The 25,358-nt window shown below is 38.7% G+C and overlaps 1 protein-coding gene across 9 annotated transcripts in view; it reads right to left on the bottom strand.

Annotated features, from left to right (window-relative positions):
• The window catches only part of LOC149254045 (glycine-rich protein), a 318,254-nt gene that overhangs the window by 251,373 nt on the left and 41,523 nt on the right, over nt 1–25,358 (bottom strand). For all 9 annotated transcript variants that reach the window (XR_016267120.1, XR_016267119.1, XR_016267122.1 and 6 more), the window contains exons 2-4: nt 4,496–4,752; nt 4,300–4,365; nt 3,582–3,663 (exon numbers count right to left, since the gene is read on the bottom strand). Coding sequence is in view for 5 of the 9 variants with exons in the window: in XM_089460058.1 (XP_089316184.1) it covers nt 3,582–3,663; nt 4,300–4,365; nt 4,496–4,752 (405 nt within the window). In the remaining 4 variants the exon portion in view is untranslated. The remainder of the gene's footprint in view (nt 1–3,581; nt 3,664–4,299; nt 4,366–4,495; nt 4,753–25,358) is intronic.

Below are 25,358 nucleotides of genomic sequence, written 5' to 3'. Positions count from 1 at the left end.
CTATTAGGGAACCTCTGGATAAGCAGCAAGGTGTAATCTAAGCATTGAAGGGCATTGTTCAGGTGTTTCCAGAGGCAGCAAGGAAATGGATGATCTTGTAAGTTGAATTAGCCAAATGTACAGACTGCTGATACGATTAAGCAATGTCATAATCCTTGTGCAAATGGCTGTGGCATTCAATGAAAGATTGAGACTGTTTATAAACTTATACATAAAGTATAGCTAGTGTAACAGATTGTAAATTGGCAGCCTGTTATGTATTGGTATTGCTGGAGAAATCTACTACTTGACTACACTGTTTGTGCATTTAATATTCTCTGATAGCAAAAATTGAAGGAATCCTGTGACACTCGCAAGAATACAAAATTTGTCATGTGCTCTTTTCAACCCTACGGGTAAATTACCCTAAGGGATATTACAGCATCACTCTAGAGTCAAAGGAATCCTCACCACAAGAGAATTGTTCTCTATGTAGATCGGATCAATAGCCCAACTCAGGCCACAGCAACATCATGTTATTTTACTTGGCCTTGAGTATTAGGAGAAGATCTACCCGTGCCTCCCATGTGCCTCCTATGATCATCTAGCCATGTCGTCTCAACCTTGGGCACTCACTAGACAATAACACTTGACATTGTATTGGATCCCTATAAATGCTTGATTCCATGGCAAAGTGTAGTGAACAAAGTTCGTACTTAAGTTGAATACTCCAGAAGACTTGAAATATAAAGATCTCCATTGAAGATACAATAATATATATAAAATGTATGAATGAGAATGATGTTACAAATGAGATTGAATGGCATGCTTATATACTAGGCAGGTGCCTCTTCATGGAAAGTCATGTTCCATTTAGACATGCTTCTTCAAAACTAATTACTAATTAATTAATCATTATAAAAATTATCATCGCTATTTATATTTAATATATTTTATTCATAACATTGCTTTCCTCTTCAAAAAGCTTTGTCCTCAAAGCTTGCTGATAAAAAGGCTTGAACTCTTTTTATGTTTCGAATGTCTTCTCGTCTTAGAACTGTCATCTTCGTTGATACAAGTTGATATGATCCTTAGAGTGATATATAAATTTGTCACACAGAGAAAGGATCTGACCATCCTAAATTAATCTTTTGTGGAATCTTTCGATTACTAGAAACTTGTTATGAATCCTTATCACTGAATTGTGCGCACTTCAGTATCCTTTTGAACATAAGTTTGTTGTTTTTGTTTTGAGAGATACAGATATGCAAATGATTGGAATGCCTGCTTTTGTGATTCGGATGTAGATAAGGAGTTTGTCTTTCCCTTATCATGTGTGTGGCAAGATTGAGACTTACTCCAGGTTTTGATGTCGTCGAGTTGGTCACAAAATCTTCACCTAGGTTTTCCATCATTTGAACTGCAACTTCTGAGTACGTCCTTACTTCAGTTGGGTTTGGATTTGTCTGAATTATGAAATTAATGGGATCTGTGTTTGTTTCCTTTTCTTCAACTTGGACTGTTACATCTAAAGATTCTTTCGTAAGTAATTCTTCTAACTTGTTTTTGAATGATTTCTTATCATCTTTAAGTTAATTAATTTGAATGAGTAGACTTCGATTATGGTTTCTCAAACGTGTTTCTGATACATCAACCTTATTTTTATGTCTTGACTATTATGTTTCTCATCTTTTAGATATCTGATTTGTTCCAATAACCTTTGGTTCAGGTCTTTTAAGCGCAAATATTCTTCTTCCTTCTCTGATAGAATCTCATTGAATTTCTTCTCGACACATCCCTTTTCTTCTTGTATTTTTTTCTTTTGTTCCTTGGACTTTTTGACCTTCAAAAGTAATTTTTGGCCATGGTCCCTTAGACGTAAAATTTCCTTGTCTTTTTCTGTTAATTTTTGTTCCAGTTTTGCAAGTTTTTCCTCTCGTTCTATCATTTGCATCAGTACATCATCTTGACATTCTTCCGCATTAAATCATTTTCCACATGTTGAACAACATAATTCACAATTTTTATGAATCCAAGGAAATTCAATATATGTTATACAATATGGACATTTAGTACAAAATAATGAATGTTGTGTGAAACTAATCTTGACTTCCTTCATCATTTTCTAATTGGACTCCATTTGTTCGTCGAATATTAATTATTTTGTGTTCGTCAAAGAACTTAGGGTTTGTAAATAACCCCCTTTTTTTCTTAATTTGTATAATTATGTGTGTGTGTTGTTGTTTTTTTAACTAAATAATAATATTTTTAACTAAAAAAGATATATCTTTACTTGTTTTTTATTAGTTTTTTTGAATGATTTTTTTAATAATTTTTTTCCCCTTTTTTTTAAATCTTTTTTTCCATCTATATATATATATATATATATTCTTTTCTATTCTTTTTTTTAAATAGATATAATCTCTTTCTTTTTTTAACCTTTAATATATGTTTTTTGACTTTTTATTTTTATTTTATTGTATTTAAGATACAAACAAAAAAATCATTTTGTTATTTTTTTTAAATGGCCAAAGGCTTGGTGATAAATGGAGAATCTCTCACTATATAGCGAAAATTGAAATGCTTTGATTACGAGGACAATCAAGTTGACGACAACTTGATGGCCAAAGACCGGGATCAGCCAACGTGGCTCTGATACCAAATGCAGCGAACAAAGTTCGTACTTAAATTAAATACTCTTGAAGACTTGGAATATAAAAATTTCCATTGATACAATAATATATATAAAATGTATGAATGAGAATGATGTTACAAATGAGAGTGAAGTGCCTGCTTATATACTAGGCATGTGCCTCTTCATGGAAAGTCATGTCCCATTTAGACATTCTTCTGCAACACTAATTACTAATTAGCTAATCATTATAAAAATTATCCTCATTATTTATATTTAATATACTTTATTCATAACACAAAGACTTAATCTTCTTTTCCATCTAACTTTTCACCTTGTATGGACCTCTAGTGGATCTCTTCTCTTGTACTCCCTCCTCTTTCTTCTCCTTTGATGTAATATTTAGTAAATGTTTTCTTCCTTAATCTGGTTGTAATTTGCAATTTGTTTTAATGCTTCGAAGGTTGCTTAGGGAACCCCTACAAAGTGGTATCAATTATTGCATTTCCTAGTCCCATTGACCTACTTTGGTACTTTGTTGGACATCGGTAAAGTTATCTTATCTTAACCAAAATGATGTTAAGAGCCTAGATGTAGCTTAACTCAATAAGAGAACAACTAAATAATAAATTGTCTTATTATTTTCTGATTTTTCCTTGACCGAAATAATGTTAAGGGACTACAAGTAGCTTCCCTTACACCATGGAACTCAGTAAGGAAACACCTAAATAATTAAGTCTGTATGAACGAAGTGCAGCCAATTTCCAACCTAAAGTAGCTCTGCATTCAAAATCTTATTTCATAAAATCATAAACATAGAATTCAAGAAGCTATGAGGCCTATCAGACATCAAATAGGAGAAAGAGAGATTAGATTATCTTTCATCCGAGGTAAGCACAGAAACAAATTTCTGCCAACATGACCAGTCACTTAGAAAATTACAAAAGAAATCTCTAAAAAAGAACAATACCTTCTCTTTTCTCCACAAATGTCTCAAAGCCTTCATTGAGATCAATTCCTGATTCTTCAAGTACATGGCGCCGGAAAGGCCTCTGATCGAGAAATGTAAAATATCTGAATAAATGGAGAAAAATGGCAACCATATATACAAAACATACATAAACGTAAACATAATTATCATGTATCACTCTTGGCCTATTCAATGGTGCATGTAAATTTATGTGGCAATTTATTACAATCAAATACATGACTACCCACTCACAAGCCTTTCAGAAGTATGCACAAGCTATCAGCAATCTTAGGACAATTAGAATTCCAAGATCCACCTAAGAAAAGATTCACTTCTGTAATGCAACCAAGTTATATGCTTCTCCCATTGTGGCAAGTGCCTTCTATTATGCAAGGACTAAATAAAGCAGTACTCTCAACTATGCAACACTTTGAGAAATGGTTACACAAAACTACCCCTTATACAAAGCACAAGCGATTCAACAAATCTTGGATTATGTCAGAGATAAATAATTGACAAAATACTACAATGAGATTTTGAAGTCAATGTTTTAGACCTGACAATATTGTCTACTTAGTCCTCTGTTTCACCAGTAACTAAACTAATCTGAGAAGGGCAATGCAGCACAAAATTCACTCAGAAGCTAATTATAAGCATTTTAAATTTTCATGCCACACAACAGACATCATAGCAGATATAACATCATAGATTTGCATACCAGACAACGATTATCAAAATAGACATTCCCATCTGAAGCTCGGCTGTAACATGCAATCTCGCAAGGCTTCATATCAAAAACATAATTTTTAATCAGAAATGGTTGAACTGAATAATCTAGGAAAATTTCTTTAATAATTACCTATCATTGAAAATAATGTCCAAAAAAAATCAAAAGCAGGTAAAATATCTCTCACTTCTTGAAAAGTTGGACACTTCCTCGATAAAGTTTCTTCATTATTCGAAAGTTTCAATTCAGCAACAAACTCTTCTGGGCGTCTCCCTCCTTTTATAGAACTCCCAGAGCTGGAGCCATAAAAGTTCCTTTGTTGATAAGATCCTGAACGTGGAAGCAGTGGAGGACCCCTATCATTTGAATTACCAGATTGCGACCGACTGCGCCCAGAATTCGACCGGTTTGAGTTGTTTGGATGACGGGCGATAGCAGGATAGCCTAACATGTGCACAATTAGTATGACAATCTTTATAGTTGAAAACAAAGGGAAGCAACTCCATATAAAAGTTTCATGAAGATGCCTCAAGCCCAGCCTTTCAGAACCTATCAAGAATTCTTGCATCTAATTTGAACTGTTATTTGATTGCCCAGACAATGTTAGCAACACTGAAGAACACCCTTGTACCAAGTGAATATTTGAATACCCTGAACACCTTAATCAATCACCATTATCTCCGTCACAAAAACATTTTTAAGAAATGTGTATATGAAATTATGAATAATTGTGTATGCAAAAATACAGCATATCGTAGAAGCATGGAAACTACACAAACGAAATGTTTTAACACGCACAGTAAGAGAATACAAAATGTAATACTTCTCCTTTATAAATATATGGACAAAATTTTAATGGGAATACTCAATAACTTTAAAATCATCTTGCATTTGTAAAAATGCAAGGTTAGGTGCAAATGGCTTATTCGGTTTGTAATTCAGCCTTATGTTTGAACTATATGAAATCATATAACTTCAGAAGAACACAAGAAAAGTGGCTAGATTGTTCTTGGACTACCAACATATAAATCTGAAGAACACAAGGGGCCTATGGAACAATTAGGGGGCTTGAGTAAATGAAAGTCATTGTGACCGTATTATATTCCCAGTTAGCTTCATCACCCTTAGCTAAAACCTTTCTTCCCATGTTGGTCCATCTTGGGACAGCCCTAAAAATTCTACTTGATGCCCTATTTTAATTGCTTTGTTAATTCTTGTATTCTTTAAATTTGCTAGCAAGGCATGTAATCTAGGTCTTTAGCCACTCTTCATCTTGTTCTGGTGGACCCATTCATTTAGGCAAGGGAGGCCTTTAATAAAAGAAGGCATCAGAGGAAAGGAACAACTCCTTGAAAAGCCCACGCTGATGGACTAAATTTTAGAAGCAAGTTCAAAATTATCACCTCTCCCGTCCTAGTTTTAGTAGATAAAACTAAAAGTGTGAACGATTTATCAGATTTGACAAACCCAGCATCAAACTTCTCATATGTGAGACAGATCAGTTTTGGATTTGGTTTTCAGCTCTAATAGTGTTCCAATTTTTTCTGTGAGAACTTGATAAGGAAAGAACAACAATGGAGGAGTTGCATCAGCATGAGGTTGGGATTCTCATCCCATGGCTAGATCACATCCCCCTGCGAAAGTATTATCAATAGTGAATTTGGTAAGGTTCTTTAGGAGAACAATACCACAAACTAAATTTCAAGAGGTATTCTAACATAGGAAGCTTAGCCTAGTCTGATATTTTTTTTCGTTACAACCATCCAAGGGAAACACGCGGACACTTCACAGGTGTCAATGAATGGGAACCATGGTAAACCGCCAGTGCCCAAGTTCCAAGCACCACACACTGAGGGATTCAGGAGACTCGAACATCACCTAGAAGCAGAAAAGAATGTGACAACCTTCTGGAAGCAATGATCAAACCCCTCTGAAACAGACAGCGATACTGTTTCATGCCCTCAGCATCACCTGGGGGCAGGAAGAAGACTGTAACAACCTTCTGGGTGAGTAATATGAGCACATACAAAGATACAGGCCATTCTGGGCACAATCTCCAGCGAACAGAAGAAATTAGAGATAGGGATGATTCCAATTCTTCAGTGTCAGATTCGCTATAGTAAAAGTTAGGAGACAGCTCACTAAGATAAGATACAATAAGATAAGATAATTTTATTAATGTCCTCAGGTGACCACAATTTTGAAGTCGAGCTTGGTAAATATTTCCACAGCTATCTTTTATAAGAATTATTTTGTGAAATTTTAAATTTTCAAAATATCAGTGGGAAAATCATTAAAATTTTGTACATATTTTAAGTGAAACTCTGCAAAAGAAAACCCACAATAGTAGACAACAGCAGGGGCTTCATTCTGTACCCAATATTTTGTAGGGTACTTTTGTAAATAGAAATTGATTCTTTAAGAAGTGTGAAACTTTTAGTAAATACTAAATCTTTAAGTTCTGGATAAATAAATATTGATTCACTTCCCTGCAGTCAATACTTTGCTGGGTGGGACATTTACGCCATTTTTATAAAATGTAAACAAAGAATGAGAAAATGTACAGATTCTCTTTTGAAAATTAGAAAGCATCATAATTTAGGAAGCAATTTAACCCCTATAACTTAAAATATGCAGTTCTTATAATGCCAAGGAAAGAAGTAGCAGTCCAAGCCAGAAGCATACTCTTAAGACAACACAAATACACATAATCTAAACATTACATTATCCAATCACTGAGTAACCAAACCCATAGCTATATTACATGCAATGATGCATACAATAAATATCATGAAAAACATACAGAAATCCTGCACTGGTAACAAAAAAAACAAGGTCAACCCAACTAGTTGACAGTTTACCAAATATACAATCTACTGTTGAAGTAAAAGAATGTAGAATTGCTAGCTACCAGTAGATCAATCTGAAGCAACACAGAAGCAAATAAGAACATACCTAAGAAAAGTACATAAAGCAGTGTCCCAATTTTATTTTGGACAACTGGACAGGGCATTATGACAACAATCGCAAGTCATGCAATAAAATAAGGAAACTCAAGCTAAAATATAAACTGCAAAACCACCAATGAGGGGTTTGATTGTGTTGGGTGTGGAGCCTGATTATCTTCCTGACTTAGAGGGAATTGTATTGCGGCTGGGTATTATCATTCTGAGCGAGAAAGAGAGAGGAGATTGTATGAGAGCGAAGAGGAAATTACAGCAGATTTGTTGTAGGTTGTCTCTCTTCATTTTGCTGGATAATATAAAAGGAAGGACTGACTGTTTTGCCGTGGATGTAACCCAAATTAGGTGAACTGCATATATCCGTGCCTCTTGTTTTACGTGTTTTCTGTGTTTGTGTTTCCGCAATATTTTGTGTTTCATTTCTCTATAATATACAATTTTTTAACAGATTGGATCATAAAGTGGGGGTGTTTCACATTGCCCACAAAGATTCAAATCTCCCAAAAGATACATTTTGTCCCTCAGGAGCTGTCTCACTCATGCAAGTGAACCATCTAAAGCAGTTGGGGATAGGTGTAAGTCGTGGGTGACTTCAGCAGAATAGATATCCTTCACATGCAGCTTCTCACCTGAAGGGATCTTCCTCGAGTGTTGTAAGCCAGCTACATAGCATTGTAATATTCCCAGGTTGGGGAAAGGCACAATTGCCATACAATGGTAATAGGACACGTCTTCTCACAAAATACTGAAAACCCCAAAACCAATTCATGCAATTTATGCAACGACATTTAGCCAATGTTTATATAAATTAAGAAAAACAAAAAGCATGTTCAATTCTGAATTAATCCGGAATTCTTACAGGTTGATAAGTAATAATCATTGGCCGATTGACCTTAGTTTCTCAATTGAAATAAGAACAGAAAACATTTTTTGAAACTGGAGATGGTTAAAGGAAGATGATATTTTATAATAATCAAGAGGCACTGACAGCAAGGTGACCATGGGTGTGGTTTGAGAAGATTCATCCTCATGAAGGGATTTCAGTGGATTAAATTCTGCTGCAAGGCTTAGAGCACCCAACCTCAAGATAAAGAAGAGTAGGATATGAATCATCTCATTCCTATGATTCAAGGAGGACTGTAAGAGGAAACTAAGGAAATGCAGCTTGAGGGAAAGAAATTATCTCAGATAAAATTAGCAGGAAGAATAAGTAGAATTGAAGGTTCAAGTCCAGGATGTTGAGGGTCAAAGCAGAAGATAAGAATACCATGTCTTCCAAAAGGCCATTTTGAAGAGATGGATTCAGTACAGAGCCAAAAGGATTGTGGGCCACGACAAATAAAATCATGACGAGGAAGATATTAGTGGAAGTGCTCTAAATTGTTTTCAATAAAGATAAAGATAAATCTATTAATGTCCAACAAATGACCAAGGAAGTAAGTTAATGGGACTGTTAGGGCTCCTATATAAAAGCAAGAAACGGAAAGTAAAATAGAATAGAAATCTAATCTAAAACCTAGAAAGCTAACCCTGAAGATGGAGAGATGATCCACAAGAGAGATGTACAAGGTGAGTGGATCTAGAATCTATGACGCCAATGAAAACCAGGCTAGCCTGGTCCACCGGAACCATTCTAACATCCAAGGCCAAATAAAGAAAACTCAAAATAGATGTCTATCCAAAAGATGTTAAATGGAGTTAGAGGAAGGGTTCAGCTGAATTTAGAGGTGCACTAAATTTAGGAGGGGGGGCCACAACTGGGCCAAAGGCGCAGTTTACACTTTATCTCATTAATTTTACTTAGGAAAATTAAAATTTTCCTATAGTCAAAAATTGAAGTGATCTTTGTCATCCATTGAGATCTAATCTCAACCATTCGTCAGGATAATGGGCCCAGGTCGACTTCAAAGGAGGACAAGGGTGCAGACTTGGCTCATTATACACTAGACAACTTGTGTGTTCAGCTCAGCAGGAAAAAGGGTGTTCAGTTCGGCGCCTAGGGATTTCAGTTCAGCAGAACTAGGGCAAGAAAGAGACGTCAAACAGCCTCAAAATTTTCAGCCAGCATTCATCTTCAGCCAAGCCACACAGAACGTAAAGTAGAATAGAAGTCTAATCTAAAACCTAGAAAGCTAACCCTGAAGATAGAGAGATAATCCACAAGAGAGATGTACAAGGTGAGTGGATCTAGAGTCTATGGCGCGAATGAAACCAGGGTATCCTTGTCCACTGGAACCAATGTTGTGAACATCGGCATCGGGATAAAATCGGCAAGGGTCCAGAACTCCAAATAATCAGGAAAATGGGGAAAATATCGGTAAAAAATCGGCAAACATCGGCAAAATTAAGATACCATTAAAATATCTTTAAAAAAAGGCAAACATCGGCTAGGCCAAAAAATCATGATTTCGAGATAAAATCGGGTTGTTATCGAGATGTTTGCAACACTGACTGGAACCATTCTAACATCCAAGGACGAATGGAGAAACTCAAAATAGATGTCAATCCAGAAGAAGATGTTAATATGGAGTTAGAGGAGGAAGGGTTCAGCTAAATTTAGAGGTGCACTAAATTTACCAGGGGGACCCACAAGTAGGCCAAAGGCACAGTTTACACTTTATCTCAATAAAATTTTCCTATATCCATTGAGATCTAAGCTCAACCATTCGTCGGGATGGTGGGCCCAGGTCGACTTCAAAGGAGGAAAAGGGTGCAGACTTGGCTCATTATGCGCTAGACAACTTGTGTGTTCAGCTCAGCAGGAAAAAGGGTGTTTAGTTCAGCACCTAGGGTTTTCAGTTCAACGCAACTAGGGCAAAAAATAGAGGTCAAACAGCCTCAAAATTTTCAGCCAACGTTCATCTTCAGCCAGGCCGATTTCTGTTGTGTAGAGGGGCCATACTCAGGTCGTACGAACCTGTACGATTTTCGCACAATGCGCAGGCAGCCAGACAGAGAGGAAGAGAAGGGCACAGGTCAGTTTGTGTTTTGCTAAGTGAAGGAAAGTCTTCCCTATTCTTGGTAATCCTTTTCTGAATATTTCCCTAAAGCATAATAAGAACACACAAGTTTGCAGGTTTTTCCCAGTTGGGGTTTCATGGGTAAATTTCTGGTGTATTGATTTTATGGGTTTGTGTCTTCAAGTTTATTTTCGACTGCGTATTCAGTTAAAAAACTCAGTATATTTGATGAATGTCTTCTGAAAGTTCAGGTTCAGCTCTTTCATTTCTGAAATTTCATTAAATTAGTTGTTGGGTTTTAAAACTAATAGAAGAATTAGATGAGGAAATAGAATATGTGTCATATTGTTTTCTGGAAGGAAAATATCATTGTTGTGTTCTAGAATATATCATCTAGTGACTGGTATGTCTGCTAATGCAAAGCCTAGTTTAGTATTACCACCAGGGTCTCACAGAGATAGAAATAGTGCCCCATGTCCTTATTGATCTGGCGTCATCTCTATCAATCTGCCCCTAGTTGAGAGCACCATAAAAAAGAAAGTGATATGTTGTGTGGGGGTTGGACCTTGGTCATGGATGTGGATGTGGCTGGAGTATATAAAAGCGAAGATGGAAGACCTCCTACGTGTATAAGGCCAAGCATCATTTGTTAGGGTACCTAAAGAAATTGCCAAACATTTGTAGCTCTCTGAAAAGACAGTATAACTATCCACAAACCTCATAATAAATTGAGCTCCTAAGTCTCAAACTTTCAAAGATGGAACAGCCAACAAATCTTATCTAATCGATCAATCTCAATCCATAGTCTATGAGAGGCAACTCTAAACTGGCCCAAAGCGATCCGAAGAGCATGCATCTAATGGTGAAGTGTGTAATGGGGTCAAGCAATGAGACCACCTTAGTGTTGATCATCCAAATGGCCTCTCCTAAATATCTCGGTATGAGAATAAGCAAAGGAGGATGATCTATACTCTCTCTATTGAAGACCAATTAGACTCTAATGGACCAGGTCCACAAACTTCATAACCATATAAACTGTGGGCCACAGAAAAGTGTCAATGAGAGACATCTAAGACCATATGCCCTGAAAATGGTTCTAAAAACACTACTATCTGAGAAGGGCCAAGGAGCCATAGCCTTTGTTGACCCAAGGTTGAAATGCATTACACAAGCTAAAGCAAGGTCATGTGAATGACACCCTTAAATAAGTATATGAATTGTTAATCTCAATCATGTCTACTCTGAAAAATAAACAGTGATCAAAAAGGATCTTCTTTGGCCCATTGAAGATCATGACCTCAGTTTTACCTAGGATGAACACTGACGGAGGTCACAAAAAAGGGCCAAGGCATCCAATTGTCCTTGCAACCCATTAAGGGATGAGGCTAAAAAGATCAAATAATCTCCACGAAAACCATAAATCAAGGCCTCATGAAGAAGGCACTCATCTCCATCCTATATGTGCTCATGAAAGGACTCCATTACGTACATGTAGATCCCAATCATTAAGGGGGACAAGCGGAAACCCTATTTGACCCCAATGGTACAACCAAGGATCGAATCATATAGGCGCATCACAACAATCAATAACATCTTTGAGATACCAATGTCTCTAAGTCTCTGAAACAATGCCTCCTGAGGAATGTAATCAAAAGCTTTTCAAAATTCCACAAAGCAACAATAAGCTTTCAAAGAGCGATGTAGCACCTCTTCAATGATGGCTCGGAGTGGAAGTATATGATCAATGGTCTAGTGCTAGGTCAAAAGCCAGTCTGTCCTATAGCTCTAAGTTGTCTCCTATCAAGCTCCCTAGAGAGCTTCAAATGGAGGACCATAGCATAAAGTTTAGAAAATGTGTGACCTACCATGAACATCTCGTAGTTGTTGGTATCCATACTAGAGCCCAATTTGTGGGTTTGTAAACCATGTGATTGTTGATTTGGGGTAGCATCGGATGTGCTCTAGCCATGAAAATTGGAGAGGCTAAAGCACATGAGATCTCCAAGACCCAGAAATGGTTTGGGGAAATTCCACCCAGTTAGAGAGATATTAAAATAAAATATTTTTAATGGAGTTCCTAAGTCTGAACTTAAGAAAATTAAAATATTAATGGGTATTAATATAAAACTGGGTGAGAATGTTCTAAATGACATGGATCAAGCCAAATCTAATCTTAGCCGTTGATTGGAGATTTAATCTCTGTTGTTGAAGACTCAACAGGAAAAGTATAAGAGGAGGCTTGAGGGTCAGTTAGAGATATAGCAAGATTGATCAGTCAGTTCGATTTTCTGGAGCGGGGTTTGCTGAGAAAATTCGAACAAGTGATCAGAGTTGCAGCGAGGGGCAGTAAGTGCATAGCAGAGAGGCAGAGATAGTGCCAGAGGACCAGTGCAATGATTGAGGAGGCTACGAAGAGCCAGCAGGAGCCATGCAGAAGGCCAGAGAGACTGCGCAGAGGCTAGCAAGGCCTACGTGGGTGACACAGAAGCCCAGAGAACTGACACAGAGGAGCAGAGGGCTGACGCAAAGGGTTCCAGGGCTACGCAGAGGCTAGCAGGGCCGATGCAAAGCCTCAAAGAAGCGTTGGAAGGATTTTCGTGGCGCACACTTGCTGAATATCTGCTTCCGAAGAGAGGTATTACTGCCAGATAGAAACCTCTGTTGGGTGACCCAGTTTGGCACCCTAGTTGTACTCAAGACAGCTGCTTAATAATAAAACCCTCAGAACTGTTGCACCGTTTTCCCAAGTTGGGTTTTTCCGGGGACGATTGTCCAAAAATAACGATGTCCCTTGTGTGTTTGCCTGTTATTTCAATTGATGATCTGTAGATGAATTGAGATTGCATTTGTGTTTATTTTTAGTATTTATATGGTTAAATAACTTGCTAAGAAATAAACAAGTAGGCGAAATAAACCAGATAATGCAGGAAGAATTTCTAATGTGTTAGACTTAGAAATTTCAACATGGTATCAAAGGATGGTAGATCACAGGAGAGTTGAAGGTACCAGCTAAATCAGAAAATTTGCAGCAAAAATAGTTGTCCCGAGAGACAAAACTGTTTCTAAGCAGAAGGCAGCAATGAAAGAGTGACGCAGAGGGCCTGCGTCATCGTTTCGAGCCAGAGAGGGCTAGCGGAGAGGCAGAGAGAGACAGAAGAGGCTCACAAAGAGCCACGTCATCTTACTCAGTCAGGCAGGCTTGACGCAGTTGGCCAGGGGAGCGATTCAACCTTGTCGGGATTGTGCAGAGCTAAGAGGCTCAGTTTCTTCAGTGGTTGGGGCCTAGGGAGCTGTGGGCAGATTGCAAATTGGGAAGCTGGTGGGGTGTTGTTGTTGTCGAAGCAGAACAATACCTAACAAGACAGAACCAATGTAACGAGAGCCACTGCCTTGAGGGATTTCTAGCAAAGAAATCTAGATCTGAGTTGCAGTTGCAGAAGACAATGGAGGAGAGAGCGACAGCTAAGATTTCTGAGGAAATCGGAGACTCGAGAGGGAGGGAAATCGAGACTCAGAGGGAGCCTAGAAGAGAACTTCCAGGAGGGAAGTCGAGACTCAGAGGGAGTCCAGGAGAAAAGCGGAGATGGAATGAACAAACTGAGGGATCAGGACAAGTTGGACGGGACCTCCAACTTTGTCATCTGGAAGGCCAGGACCCTGTCTGTTCTGGATAGACATCGCATCAAGGGCTTCGCCTTGAGAACCATGGCTATCCCAATCAACCTAGCTGAAAATGAAAGGTATGAGGATGCAATTGCCAAGCAATGTGCATAATCCTTGATGGGGTCAAGAATCATGCAGTTCAGCATATTGCCGAGAAGAACACGACAAAGGAGATGTGGGATACCTTGACAACATTGTATCAAGGCACTTTCGTGCAAAGGAAGATGCTACTGGAGAATCAGTTGCGATCATATCAGATGCAAAAGGTGGAGCAGATAGATCTATACCTCAGCAAATTGCAAGAGATTCGGGACCAACTTACCTCCATAGGGTCCATGCTGGATCAAGATTTCATGATGAGCACCGCCCTGAATGCAGCCTTTGAGGATTGGGAAACATTTGTCCAAAACATTTTGGGCAGAGAAACTCTTCCAGGATGGGAATAGATGTGGACAGCTCTTCGCCAAGAAGAGATCAGATGGCTGACCAAGGCGGGGGGTAGCAGCAAAGGAGGTCGAATCAAGAAAGAGGAGAAGGATGCAGATCTGGCATCTGCGGGACAGCAAGGGAAGAGGAAGAAGAAGGACATCTCCAAGGTAAAGTGCTTCCATTGTGGGGAGTTGGGTCATTATGCAACCCAGTGTCCTAGGAAGAAGAATAAGGGAGAGGCTTCTGACTCCAAGGCAGCTCCGGCTAAGGTGGAGAAAGAAGTTGAAACGGATGACGATTGTGCCATGAGTGCTTATGCACCTCTAGAGAAGAGGTAGGGTGACATCGAGTTGTAGTCAGGGGGACTACAGAAGATGAATGGCTGGATCTTTGAGGTACCCAAACTCTTGGATCATATCCGGCTACAGGAGCCCTGAGAAACAATCGCAGGATGACAGATGTCAGTAGAAGCAAGATGCGGATGGAGCGACAAGGTAGTGCTAGAGTGCATTGGTCTCTGGCAAAGCATTGAGGGTTGCAGTAGTGTGAGAGGCATAGAGGTGTTGCAGCAGCGCAGAGGCGGCAGAGAGAGCACAGGATAGCAGCAGAGGTAGCTTCAACATCAAGGGGCTTCTAGCCTGACAAGGATGCCAGTAGTTGGGTAGATCAGTTATTCAACAATTAACAGTGGTAGTGTTATGGACAACACGATGCAACATGATGAGAGAGAGTTGCAATGCAGATGCGGTGTTTGGAGGAAGGACCAGCGGCAACACAGATGCAGAGGGAGTTGCAGCCCGCAGTACAGATGTAGCAGTGGCAGTGGCAGAGCCATGGGCAGCAGTACAAGAGGCAACAATGCAGAGGATGTTGGGCAACAGGCCAAGCATCAACACAGGTACCGGTGTTGGATCAGGGTGATGTTCAGTGGTGGAGCATTACTAGAGCACATTCCTCGCTAAGAGGGAGTGTTGATTTGGGGTGGCATCAGAAGTGCTCTAGCCATGAAAATTGGTGGAGAGGCCAAAGAAAATGAGATCTCCAAGACCCAAAAATGGTTTGGGGAAATTCCACCTGGTTAGAAATATATTAAAATAATTAATATTTGTAATGGAGTTCCTAAGTCTAAACTTAGGAAAATTAAAATATTAATGGGTATTAATATAAAACTAGGTGAGAATGTTCTAAATGACATGGATCAAGCCAAATCTAATCTTAGCCGTTGATTAGAGATTTAATCTCGGTCGTTGAAGACTCAACAGGAAAAGTATAAGAGGAGGCTTGAGGGTCAGTTGGAGATACACCAAGATTGATCAGTCAGTTCGATTTTCTGGAGCGGGGTTTGCTGAGAAAATTCGAACAAGTGATCAAAGTTGCAGCGAGGGGCAGTGAGTGCATAGAAGAGAGGCAGAGATAGTGCCAAAGGGCCAGCGCAGTGATTGAGGAGGCTACGCAGAGCCAGCAGGAGCCACGCAGAAGGCTAGAGAGACTACGCAGAGGCTAGCAGGGCTTGCATGGATGACGCAGAAGGCCAGAGAGTTGACACAGAGGAGCAGAGGGCTGACGCAAAGGGTTCCAGGGCTACGCAGAGGCTAGCAAGGTTGATGCAGAGCCTCAAAGAAGCGTTGGAAGGATTTTCGTGCGACAGACTTGCTAAATATTTGCTTCCGAAGAGAGGTATTACTGCCAGATAGAAATCTTTGTTGGGTGACCCAGTTTGGCACCCTAGTTGTACTCAATAAAGTTACGTAATAATAAAACCCTCAGAACTATTGCACTGGTTTTCCCAAGTTGGGTTTTTTCGGGGAAGATTGTCCAAAAATAACGATGTCCCCTGTGTGTTTGTCTGTTATTTCAGTTGATGATCTGTAGATGAGTTGAGACTGCATTTGTGTTTATTTTCAGAATTTATATGGTTAAATAACTTGTTAAGGAATAAACAAGTAGATGAAATAAACCAGATAATGCAGGAAGAATTTATGACGTGTTAGAGTTAGAAATTTCAACAGTGATGTGACCAAGACAGTGGATAATCCATCCAAACCACATGGTTGAACAAGTCAACTAGGTGGTCACAATGTTATTACAATTGAACCCATCACAAACCAATTGACCCCAAAAATGTGAACCAAACTAGAATCAACAAAAAATCAGACCAAAAAACCAATCAACCAAAATACGTAGAAAGCATTCAAAGTTTGAAAAAAAAACATACATATTCATGTGCATCCATATGATTACAAGCCATTATAAACAAATATGCAAAGTTTCTCATACATATAGCAAGGATGCATATAACCAAAATAGCATCCAGTGTAATCCATCTCTGAACCAAAAACACATCAATAACGAGGCTCTAAATGGCCTCAAGAGTCAACTGCATATCCTCAAAATCATTGCCTATATTAGTATCCTCTTCATCAATATCACCCTTTAAGCAATAAACTCAGATAGAAAAGACTTAACATCAAAATCAGTCATTTTTCTTGAGTGGGGTACATTTTTACTAGGGTCATTACAATGGAGTCCAACAATCAATGCCACTGACAACAAGGTATGTAGAACGCCTAGTGCTCTTGATTAAATGCTAGTTCCACACCCTCATACATGATAGGATCCAATGAAAACATTGCAAACTTTCCAATCCTAAAATCCTAAAAATTGTTAAGTCTACTAAATTTTGAATGGGATCCAAAATTCTACTTTCTCCATATGAAATCCAATTAGGTTGGAACCACTCTCAAACATCTTGAAACAATTAATGGTAATGATAAAAATTTACATGAAAGGATGAAAACAAAAATGACATTCTACTTTAACTTTCACTTTCAACCTTTTTACTTTGAAAATTTTAACATTACCATTGATTACATAGCATTAGCAAGGTCCTAGGGTTGAGTATTAGGTTGCCCCACTCATAAATTATTGTTTTATTTTTTAAATTGAGTTTCGAGGGTACTTAGTCGCATTATAAGATGTCATATGGAACTAACTGATTCCGTAGAATATTAGTCAATCTAGTGACAAAATGCCCAATATAGTACCAAACCAACCTTCTTTGATTCAAAGCAACCAGTTGGACTAGTTTTTCCTCCAATGCAATTGGATCAACCGTTCCACTAATTTTGATAACATTAGGTGGTCATCCATAGCATAAAGACCCTACTTGAAGAGTTCTACCTAGAACCCTTTCTCATCCACTACTTTGCTAGTGTTGATCATCCAAATGGCCTCCTGAATATCTTGGTATGAGAATAAGCAAAGGAGGATGATCTGTACTCTCTTTGTTGAAGACCAATTAGACTCCAATGAACCAAGTCCCCAAATTTCATAACCAAATAAACTGTGGGCCAAATAAATGTGTCCGTGAGAGACTTCTTAGACCATATGTCCTGAAAATGGTTTTAAAAACACTACTATTTGAGAAGGGCCAAGGATCCATAGCCTTTGTTGACTTGAGGTTGAAGTGCATTACACAAGCTAAAGCAAGGTCATGTGAATGACACCCCTAAATAAGTATATGAATTTTTTATCTCAATCATGTCTACTCTGAAAAATAAATGGTGATCAAAAAGGATATTCTTTGGCCCATTGAAGATCGTGACCTCAGTTTTACCTAGGATGAACATCAGCTAACGAAGGTCACAAAAAAGCGCTGAGACATCCAATTGTCTCTGCAACCCATTAAGGGTTGAGGCTAACAGGATCAAATCATCTCCACGAAAAGTATAAATCAAGGCCTAATGAAGAAGGCACTCATCTCCATCCAATGTTTTTAAAACCGGAACCGGTGACCGGACCGGTCCACCTAATGAACTGGTTTACCGACCGGAACCGGTCTAACCGGGACTGGTTTGGTCTAAACGAACCGGTTTTAAAAAAATACATTAAATAATTAATTTTTAATGAAACAAAACTATTTTTAAGATGTAAAACCATGATTCCAAGCCAATAGAGACAAAATATGCAAAGTTTGCTCATTTATATACCATGTAAAGGTGAATATATCAAAATGGCACCGAGTACAATACATATCATCGACAAAATATCAAAATACATAAGCAATGAGGCTCTAAATGGCCTATAAAGTCCAAAAATAATGCTGCAAGCTATGAGGCCATTGGCCTACTAGGCTACTACAAGTCTACAGTGTACACATGATCAATCATCAAGTCCATCACCACTACTAGACACAGGATCATCATCAGGAGCTACATAGACATCATCTGGTTCAGAGTCTGAGGATGCCTCAGCCTGATCTGCACCCTCAGTATCAATGCCACCAATGACAATAGAAGTGGACCTAATGGAAGCACGAGTTTGTCGACCTGCACGACTAGTGCCTTCCATTGGTTCCTTGCCTTTCCTTGACGCTGCTACTGATCCTGGTTCTGATGCCGCCACATCATCTGCCTCATCCCCCGCTAAAGCCATGTCAATATCAAAATCAGCCTCAAACACAGGGTCTTCAGTCTCCTCCACCCATTCTGATGTTGGATCATATCGTCCAACACAATAGGATCTAGATCAGGTGATTTGCTCATCATTTGGTTCCTCCTCAGTCGAAGGTTGTATTGCACAAAAACAAGATCATTTAACCGTTTTTGTTCCAAACGGTTTCTCTTCTTCGTGTGTATGCGCTCAAAAACAGACCAATTGCGCTCACAAACTGAAGCACTGCAAGTTTGACTGAGGACTCTAATTGCAAACCTTTGCAATTGAGGACACTAGCCACCAAATGACTCCAACCAATGTGCTGCAAAGAAAAAGAAATTAATTAGTAACTTAGTTTATAATTTGAATTGTAAAGATTCAAGAACGTAAACAATTTTAACTTGAAATGAAAAACAAAATGGAAATTGGAATTGCTTACCTGGTTGGTCCATATCTCTTGCCATCTTTGCCAAGTTTTTGCCAAAAGTACCACTTGCCATATTGAAAATAGTAAGTTGTCTATGTATTTCCAACTGGTCTACATGGCTAGGGACCATGCGCTCCAAGCAATCAATCAATCCAGCTCTGACCTCCCCATCATGCTGATCTCCTAGCAGATTTTTATAGTGATACCCTGGGTTCAAAAAATACCTGGTTGCATGTATAGGACGATGGAGTTGATTGTTCCATCTGTTATCAATGATCTCCCATATACGGCCATATTTAGCTAACCTGTCCTTGTAAGCTGCCCGTATCTGCTCCTTTGCCTGATCCTTAGCTTCATAAATGTAGCCCATGGCCAATCTTTCCCCATCCACCAACCTTAGCACCTTAACAAGGGGCTCGGTAATTTTCACAAGCTCTACAGACCTTTTCCAAAAATAAGTGTCTAACACTTTCTTTTTGGTGTCTTTTCCATCTGGTCTACGAGCCCACCGAGATTCAGACCATTCATCAGAGGAAAACATTTTCTGCAAGTTTTTATGTTGACCATTGAGACATTGCAACGTGAGGAAGTGAGTTGCAAATCTCGTAATTGCAGGCCTAACAAGCTCTTTGCCTCCAGTGTGTTTCCTCATTAGGTTCAATACCCATGAGTGGTTGCAAATGTATTTTGTAATGCACTTGGCATGCTCTACAGTGTTTTTTACCCACTCCACTTTGCCTATATCCTCAAGCATGAGGTCTATGCAATGTGCAGCACATGGAGTCCAAAATATGGTCTTATATTTGGCCTCAACCATCTTTCCAGCAAGAACATAGTTTGAGGCATTATCAGTGATGACCTGCACAACATGTTGCTCCCCAACTTCCTGAATAACATTACCCAAAAGCTCAAATAGAAGGATTGCATCCTTTACCTTATCAGATGCATCAACTAATTTCAAAAAGATGGTTCCTTGAGGGCAAGAAACAAGGAAATTAATGATAGTGCGGTTCTTTCCATCGGACCATCCATCTGACATAATGGAACAACCTGTTTTGAGCCATGAATCTTTAAAATCAACCAAATACTCATCAATGGAAGATATCTCTTTTTGCAAAAGAGCTCCCCTCAAGTCATGCATACTAGGGTCTTTGAAGCCCTTTCCTGCAGCGATAACAGAGTCCCACATAGCTTGGTAATAAGGTGAGCGAGCAGCATTAAATGGGATATCTGAATCATACCACCATCTAGCAATGTATTGGTGAGAAGTTTCTTTGCATTGTCTTTTCCAATGTTGATCCAAAGTGGGTTGAGAACTTGGCTGGGAGGAAGTGGGATTAGAAGAGGCAATGTTGGCAGAAGATGAGAAATAACTTTGGATGTTTGTTCTCTTTGTTCCTTTTGATGGTTGGCCAATAGAAGGATGAACATAGTGAAAGGGATCATTGGTGGAAGGGATAGAAGTGGAGTCTTGAATCTCATAATCATCATACCCACTCTCTTTCATGGCTTCAACTAATTCCCTCTTCCTTGCAATGTCATCTTGGATGGCCTTCTCCCTAGCCTTATCCTCATAAAAAATTTCAAGCTTGGAAATGTATTCTGCCCTAATAGGACCTAACAGTGCATTTGGTGCATCACATGGCTTTACTTGGCCTCTTATCCCAGCCAAGTGTTGTTTCAACCTAAGAATACCCCCACCTCCAATAGATTTATGGCATAATTTGCATATCATTTTTCCATCAATTACATCACAATGAGTCCATGCACTGTCCTTTCCTTTTGGAGCCATGTTTGCTTGAAATAATAACAATTTGCAAAGAAATCTGCCATTTAAAAAAAAAATTGCAGCTAAGCAAAATGGAAAACCAAAGATAAATGTAGGAAAACAAATGCGCATGCAAGGCTCAAGCGACAAAATTTGATAGCATAGAACTAGAGAGTTTATAGCATACATGATAGATCATAGAAGTGAGAAGTTTATAACACAAAAAAAAAAAATCATGGATAGCAGACTCAAATGAGGAATTATCAAGTGCAAATCCTTACCTGGAAATGCAAACTAGCTCCCTTAGCCTCCTCTTGAAGATGGCAACTCCACTGACAGCTACACACTATCTCCAAAATAGCTCCAACTCCAACTCCAAGATGACTACTTCAGCAAAAACTCCACACTCTCCAAGCTCACAAACACTCCAAATCAGTTGTGTGAGACAAATGAGAGTGAGAGGGGTCTCTTATAGCTTGGAGAGGGTGTTTTTGGAGGGAAAATACCTTTACCTCCCCCCCAAAACCCCTAAACCACAAACCACCAACGCCTTTTTGCATGAATCGGTGGGCATGCCATAAACCGGCCGGTTTAGGACAGAACCGGCCGGTTTGATACAAACCGGCCGGTTCCGTCCTAAACCGGCCGGTTTTCACCGGTTAGGGCCCCAAAAATGGCGAAAGGCAAGGTCTGACCGGGTTTTTTGGCCGGTTTGACCGGTTACCGGTTTTTCAAAACGGTTTTTAAAACACTGTCTCCATCCTATATGTGCTCATGAAAGGACTCCAACACTTACATGTAGATCCCAATCAATGTGGGGGACAAGGGGAAACCCTATTTGACCCGAATGGTACAACCTTGAGATACCAATGTCTCTAAGTCTACAAAACAACAATCAATAACATCCTTGAGATACCAATGTCTCTAAGTCTACGAAACAACAATCAATAACATCCTTGAGATACCAATGTTTCTAAGTCTACGAAACAATGCCTATCAAGGAACGTAATCAAAAGCTTTTCAAAAGTCCACAAAGCAACAGTAAACTTTCAAGGAGAGATGTAGCACCTCCTCAATGATGGCCAAAAGTGGAAGGATGTGATCAATGATCTAGTGCTTAGGTCAAAATCCAATCTATCCTCTAGCTCCAAGTTGTCTCCTATCAAGCTCCCTAGAGAGCTTCAAATGGAGGACCATAGCATAAAGTTTAGAAAATGTGTGGCCTACCATGAACATCTCGTAGTTGTTAGTATCCATACTAGAGCATAATTTGTGGGTTCGTAAACAATGTGATGTGACCAAGATGGTGGATAACCGATCGAGACCACATGGTTTAACAAGTCAACTAGGTGGTTACAATGTTTTTAAAATTGAATCCTACAACCAACAAAAATCGGACTAAAAAACCAGTCAACCAAGATATGTAGAAAACATTCAAAGTTTGAAAAAAATAACATACATATTCATGTGCATCCATATGATTACAAGCCATTATAAACAAATATGCAAAGTTTCTCATACATATAGCAAGGATGCATATAACCAAAAGAGCATCGAGTGCCATCCATCTCTAAACCAAAAATACATCAATAACGAGGCTCTAAATGGCCCCAAAAATCCCAAAAAAAATCATGTTATGACAAATAACTACATATCATCAAAAACATTGCCTATATTAGGATCCTCTTCATCAATATCACCCTTTAAGCATTAAACTAAGATAGAAAAAACTTAACATACAAAGTCAATGATTTTTCTTGAGTTGAAGGGTACATTTTTACTAGGGTCATTATAAAGGAGTTCAATAATCAATGCCACGACATCGAGGTATGTAGAGGGCCTGGTGATCTTGATTAAATGCTAGTTCCACACCCTCATACATGATAGAATTCAATGAAAACATTGCAATCTTGCCAATCCTAAAACCCTAAAAATTGTTAAGTCTACACTAAATTTTGAATGGGATCTAAAATTCTACTTTCTTCATAAGAAATCCAATGAGGTTGGAACCACTCTCAAACATCTTGAAACAATTAATGGTAATGATAAAAATTTAAGTAAAAGGATGAAAACGAAAATGACATTCTACTTTATCTTTCACTTTCAACCTTTTACTTGGATAATTTTAACATTACCATTGATTACATAGCATTAGCAGGGCCCTGGGTTGAGTATTAGGTTGTCCCACTCATAAATTATTGTTTTCTTTTTTAAATTGAGTTTTATGGGTACTTAGTCGAATTATAAGATGTCATATGGAATTAACTGATTCTGTACAATATTAGTCGATTTGGTGACAGAAAAGTCGATTTAGCACCAAATCAACCTTCTCCAATTCAAAGCAACTGATTGGATTGGTTTTTCCTCCAATCCAATTGGATCAACCGGTTCCACTAGTTCTTATAACATTACGTGGTCATTCATAGCATAAAGACCCTACTTCCTAGAACCCTTTCTCATCCACTACTTTGCTAGTTTTGATCATCTCAATGGCTTTCTGAATATCTCGATATGAGAATAAGCAATGAGATGAGAGCATCTAGCAAAGATGGGATACAAAGATGTCGAGATCACCCTCATCAAAGAGAAGTGGTCCAAGATGGGCCAAGATGGAGGGGGGTTGTTAGCCTAAATAGAGAAAGATAGAAGAGCGTGCTTAACTAGGGTGATGGGAGTCACTGCGAAATGATGGGTAAAGAAGAGTAGAACCTGACTAGAAAAGACATAATCTACTACACTCGCCCCTCCACCATGAAGTTGACAAATGAATAAGCGAGACTCCAAGTTGTAGGGAAGCTCGCTTAAGATCAGTCGATCATGAGATTCACCAAGCTACAAAAGGTGCCTGCCATAACTTGTAAGATGCCCAGAGATACCATCACATAGCCATTTGATCCTTCTGAATTTGGATATGCTTCCTAAATGTAAAACAACTCCTCTAAGTGATCATGGAGAGGTATCTAAAGAGCTCTAAACTGAGCATTGAAGTCACCCAATAAGATGGCATTCCCCATTGTCGAATACTAAATAATGCCAACATATAGGTCCAAATAGGGGTCTTTGTCTTAGTTACTGTGAATAGAAAACTAAGATGTAATCAGGATAATTAACAGATTGCCACATAGATGTCTTGGGGAGGGAGGAAAATCCACCGAGTTGAATCCACATAAACCTAGCAAACTCATTTGAAGCTACTATAGAATCCCCATCTCAAAGGGAGTCCTTAGACAGGCAAGTAGCTCTCCCTGAACCTATGACACCACCTAATGATCTAGTCTCCTATCGACAGGGAAAAAACCAGTGATAACCTGCTATGTCGTGGAGTGGCTAGATAGGGCTCACATTGGTCATAATGATAAAGGGAACATCAAACGTATAAAGAGCATCAAGTATCATGCCTAAAGACAACCAAAAATATAAGTTTCCATTCCAACAACCTAATAAGACATCCAAACCTCATTGCCTCCCCAAACAAGAACTTCATTTAGATACCCCAAGCCAAGAGAAACTTCATTTAGAAACTTGTTGTGTATGCATGATTATATGCCAAGTTAACAAAATTGAAAAATGTCATCTCACATTCTTAAAGTTGTTAGCCAAAGATAGTATGAAATGTTTGTTAATGAAACCTAGGGAAGAACTAAAGTTGGTTGTATTTGAGATCGAAAAAGGCCAAATCCCCCAGCACCAATGGTTTTCAAAATTTCAAGTAGATACTTTCCAACTAGGTTGAAGTATTGTAAAAAATGACCTTAAGTAGGTGGCAAAACAAGTCACACATAATGGAGAGATGGTTAGCTCAATAAAAGTCACCTTGAAAGTTCTTATTCTAACAAAAGAAAGACAAAAAGATACTTCCTGAGAGAGATTATGAAGCTTTACGAGATAGTGATGAGCAAAGTTTACATTTCTTGTCAATTTTCCTAGAGTATTAGAAGTCATGTCGCAGGAAACGTGTCCCTCCCCCCCACGTATCAACTGTGTTTGCATATCGAAACACTAAAACACGACTAAAACGCATTTCCCTTTATCTTTCCTTTTCATCCTTTTACTTAAATTTTTAACATTACTATTAATTGTTTCAAGTTGTTTAAGAGTGGTTCCAACCTTATCAGACTTCATATGGAGAAAGTAGAATTTCATATCCTATTCAAAATTCAATAGACTTAACAATTTTCAAGATTTTAGGATTGGTAGGATTGTAGCATTTTCATTAGATTATATCATGTATGAGAGACTGAGAGTATGGAATTGGTAGTTAATCAAGAGCACCATCCCTTTATGTATATCGATGTTCATGATATTTCTTGTTGGACTCCCATGTCATGTCCTTCGCAAAAATACCCTTCAGTCAAACCAAAATCATTGATTCAACATGCTAAGCTTTTCATTCAATATTTAAAGCT

This window comes from Pinus tabuliformis, chromosome 7, assembly GCF_031772625.1.
Source record: "Pinus tabuliformis cultivar Carrire ecotype Pingquan chromosome 7, CPIR1, whole genome shotgun sequence".
NCBI classification, from domain to species: Eukaryota; Viridiplantae; Streptophyta; class Pinopsida; order Pinales; family Pinaceae; genus Pinus; species Pinus tabuliformis.
The sequence above is the reverse complement of the archived record's forward strand: the minus strand, read 5'-3'. Positions and strand labels throughout refer to the sequence as shown.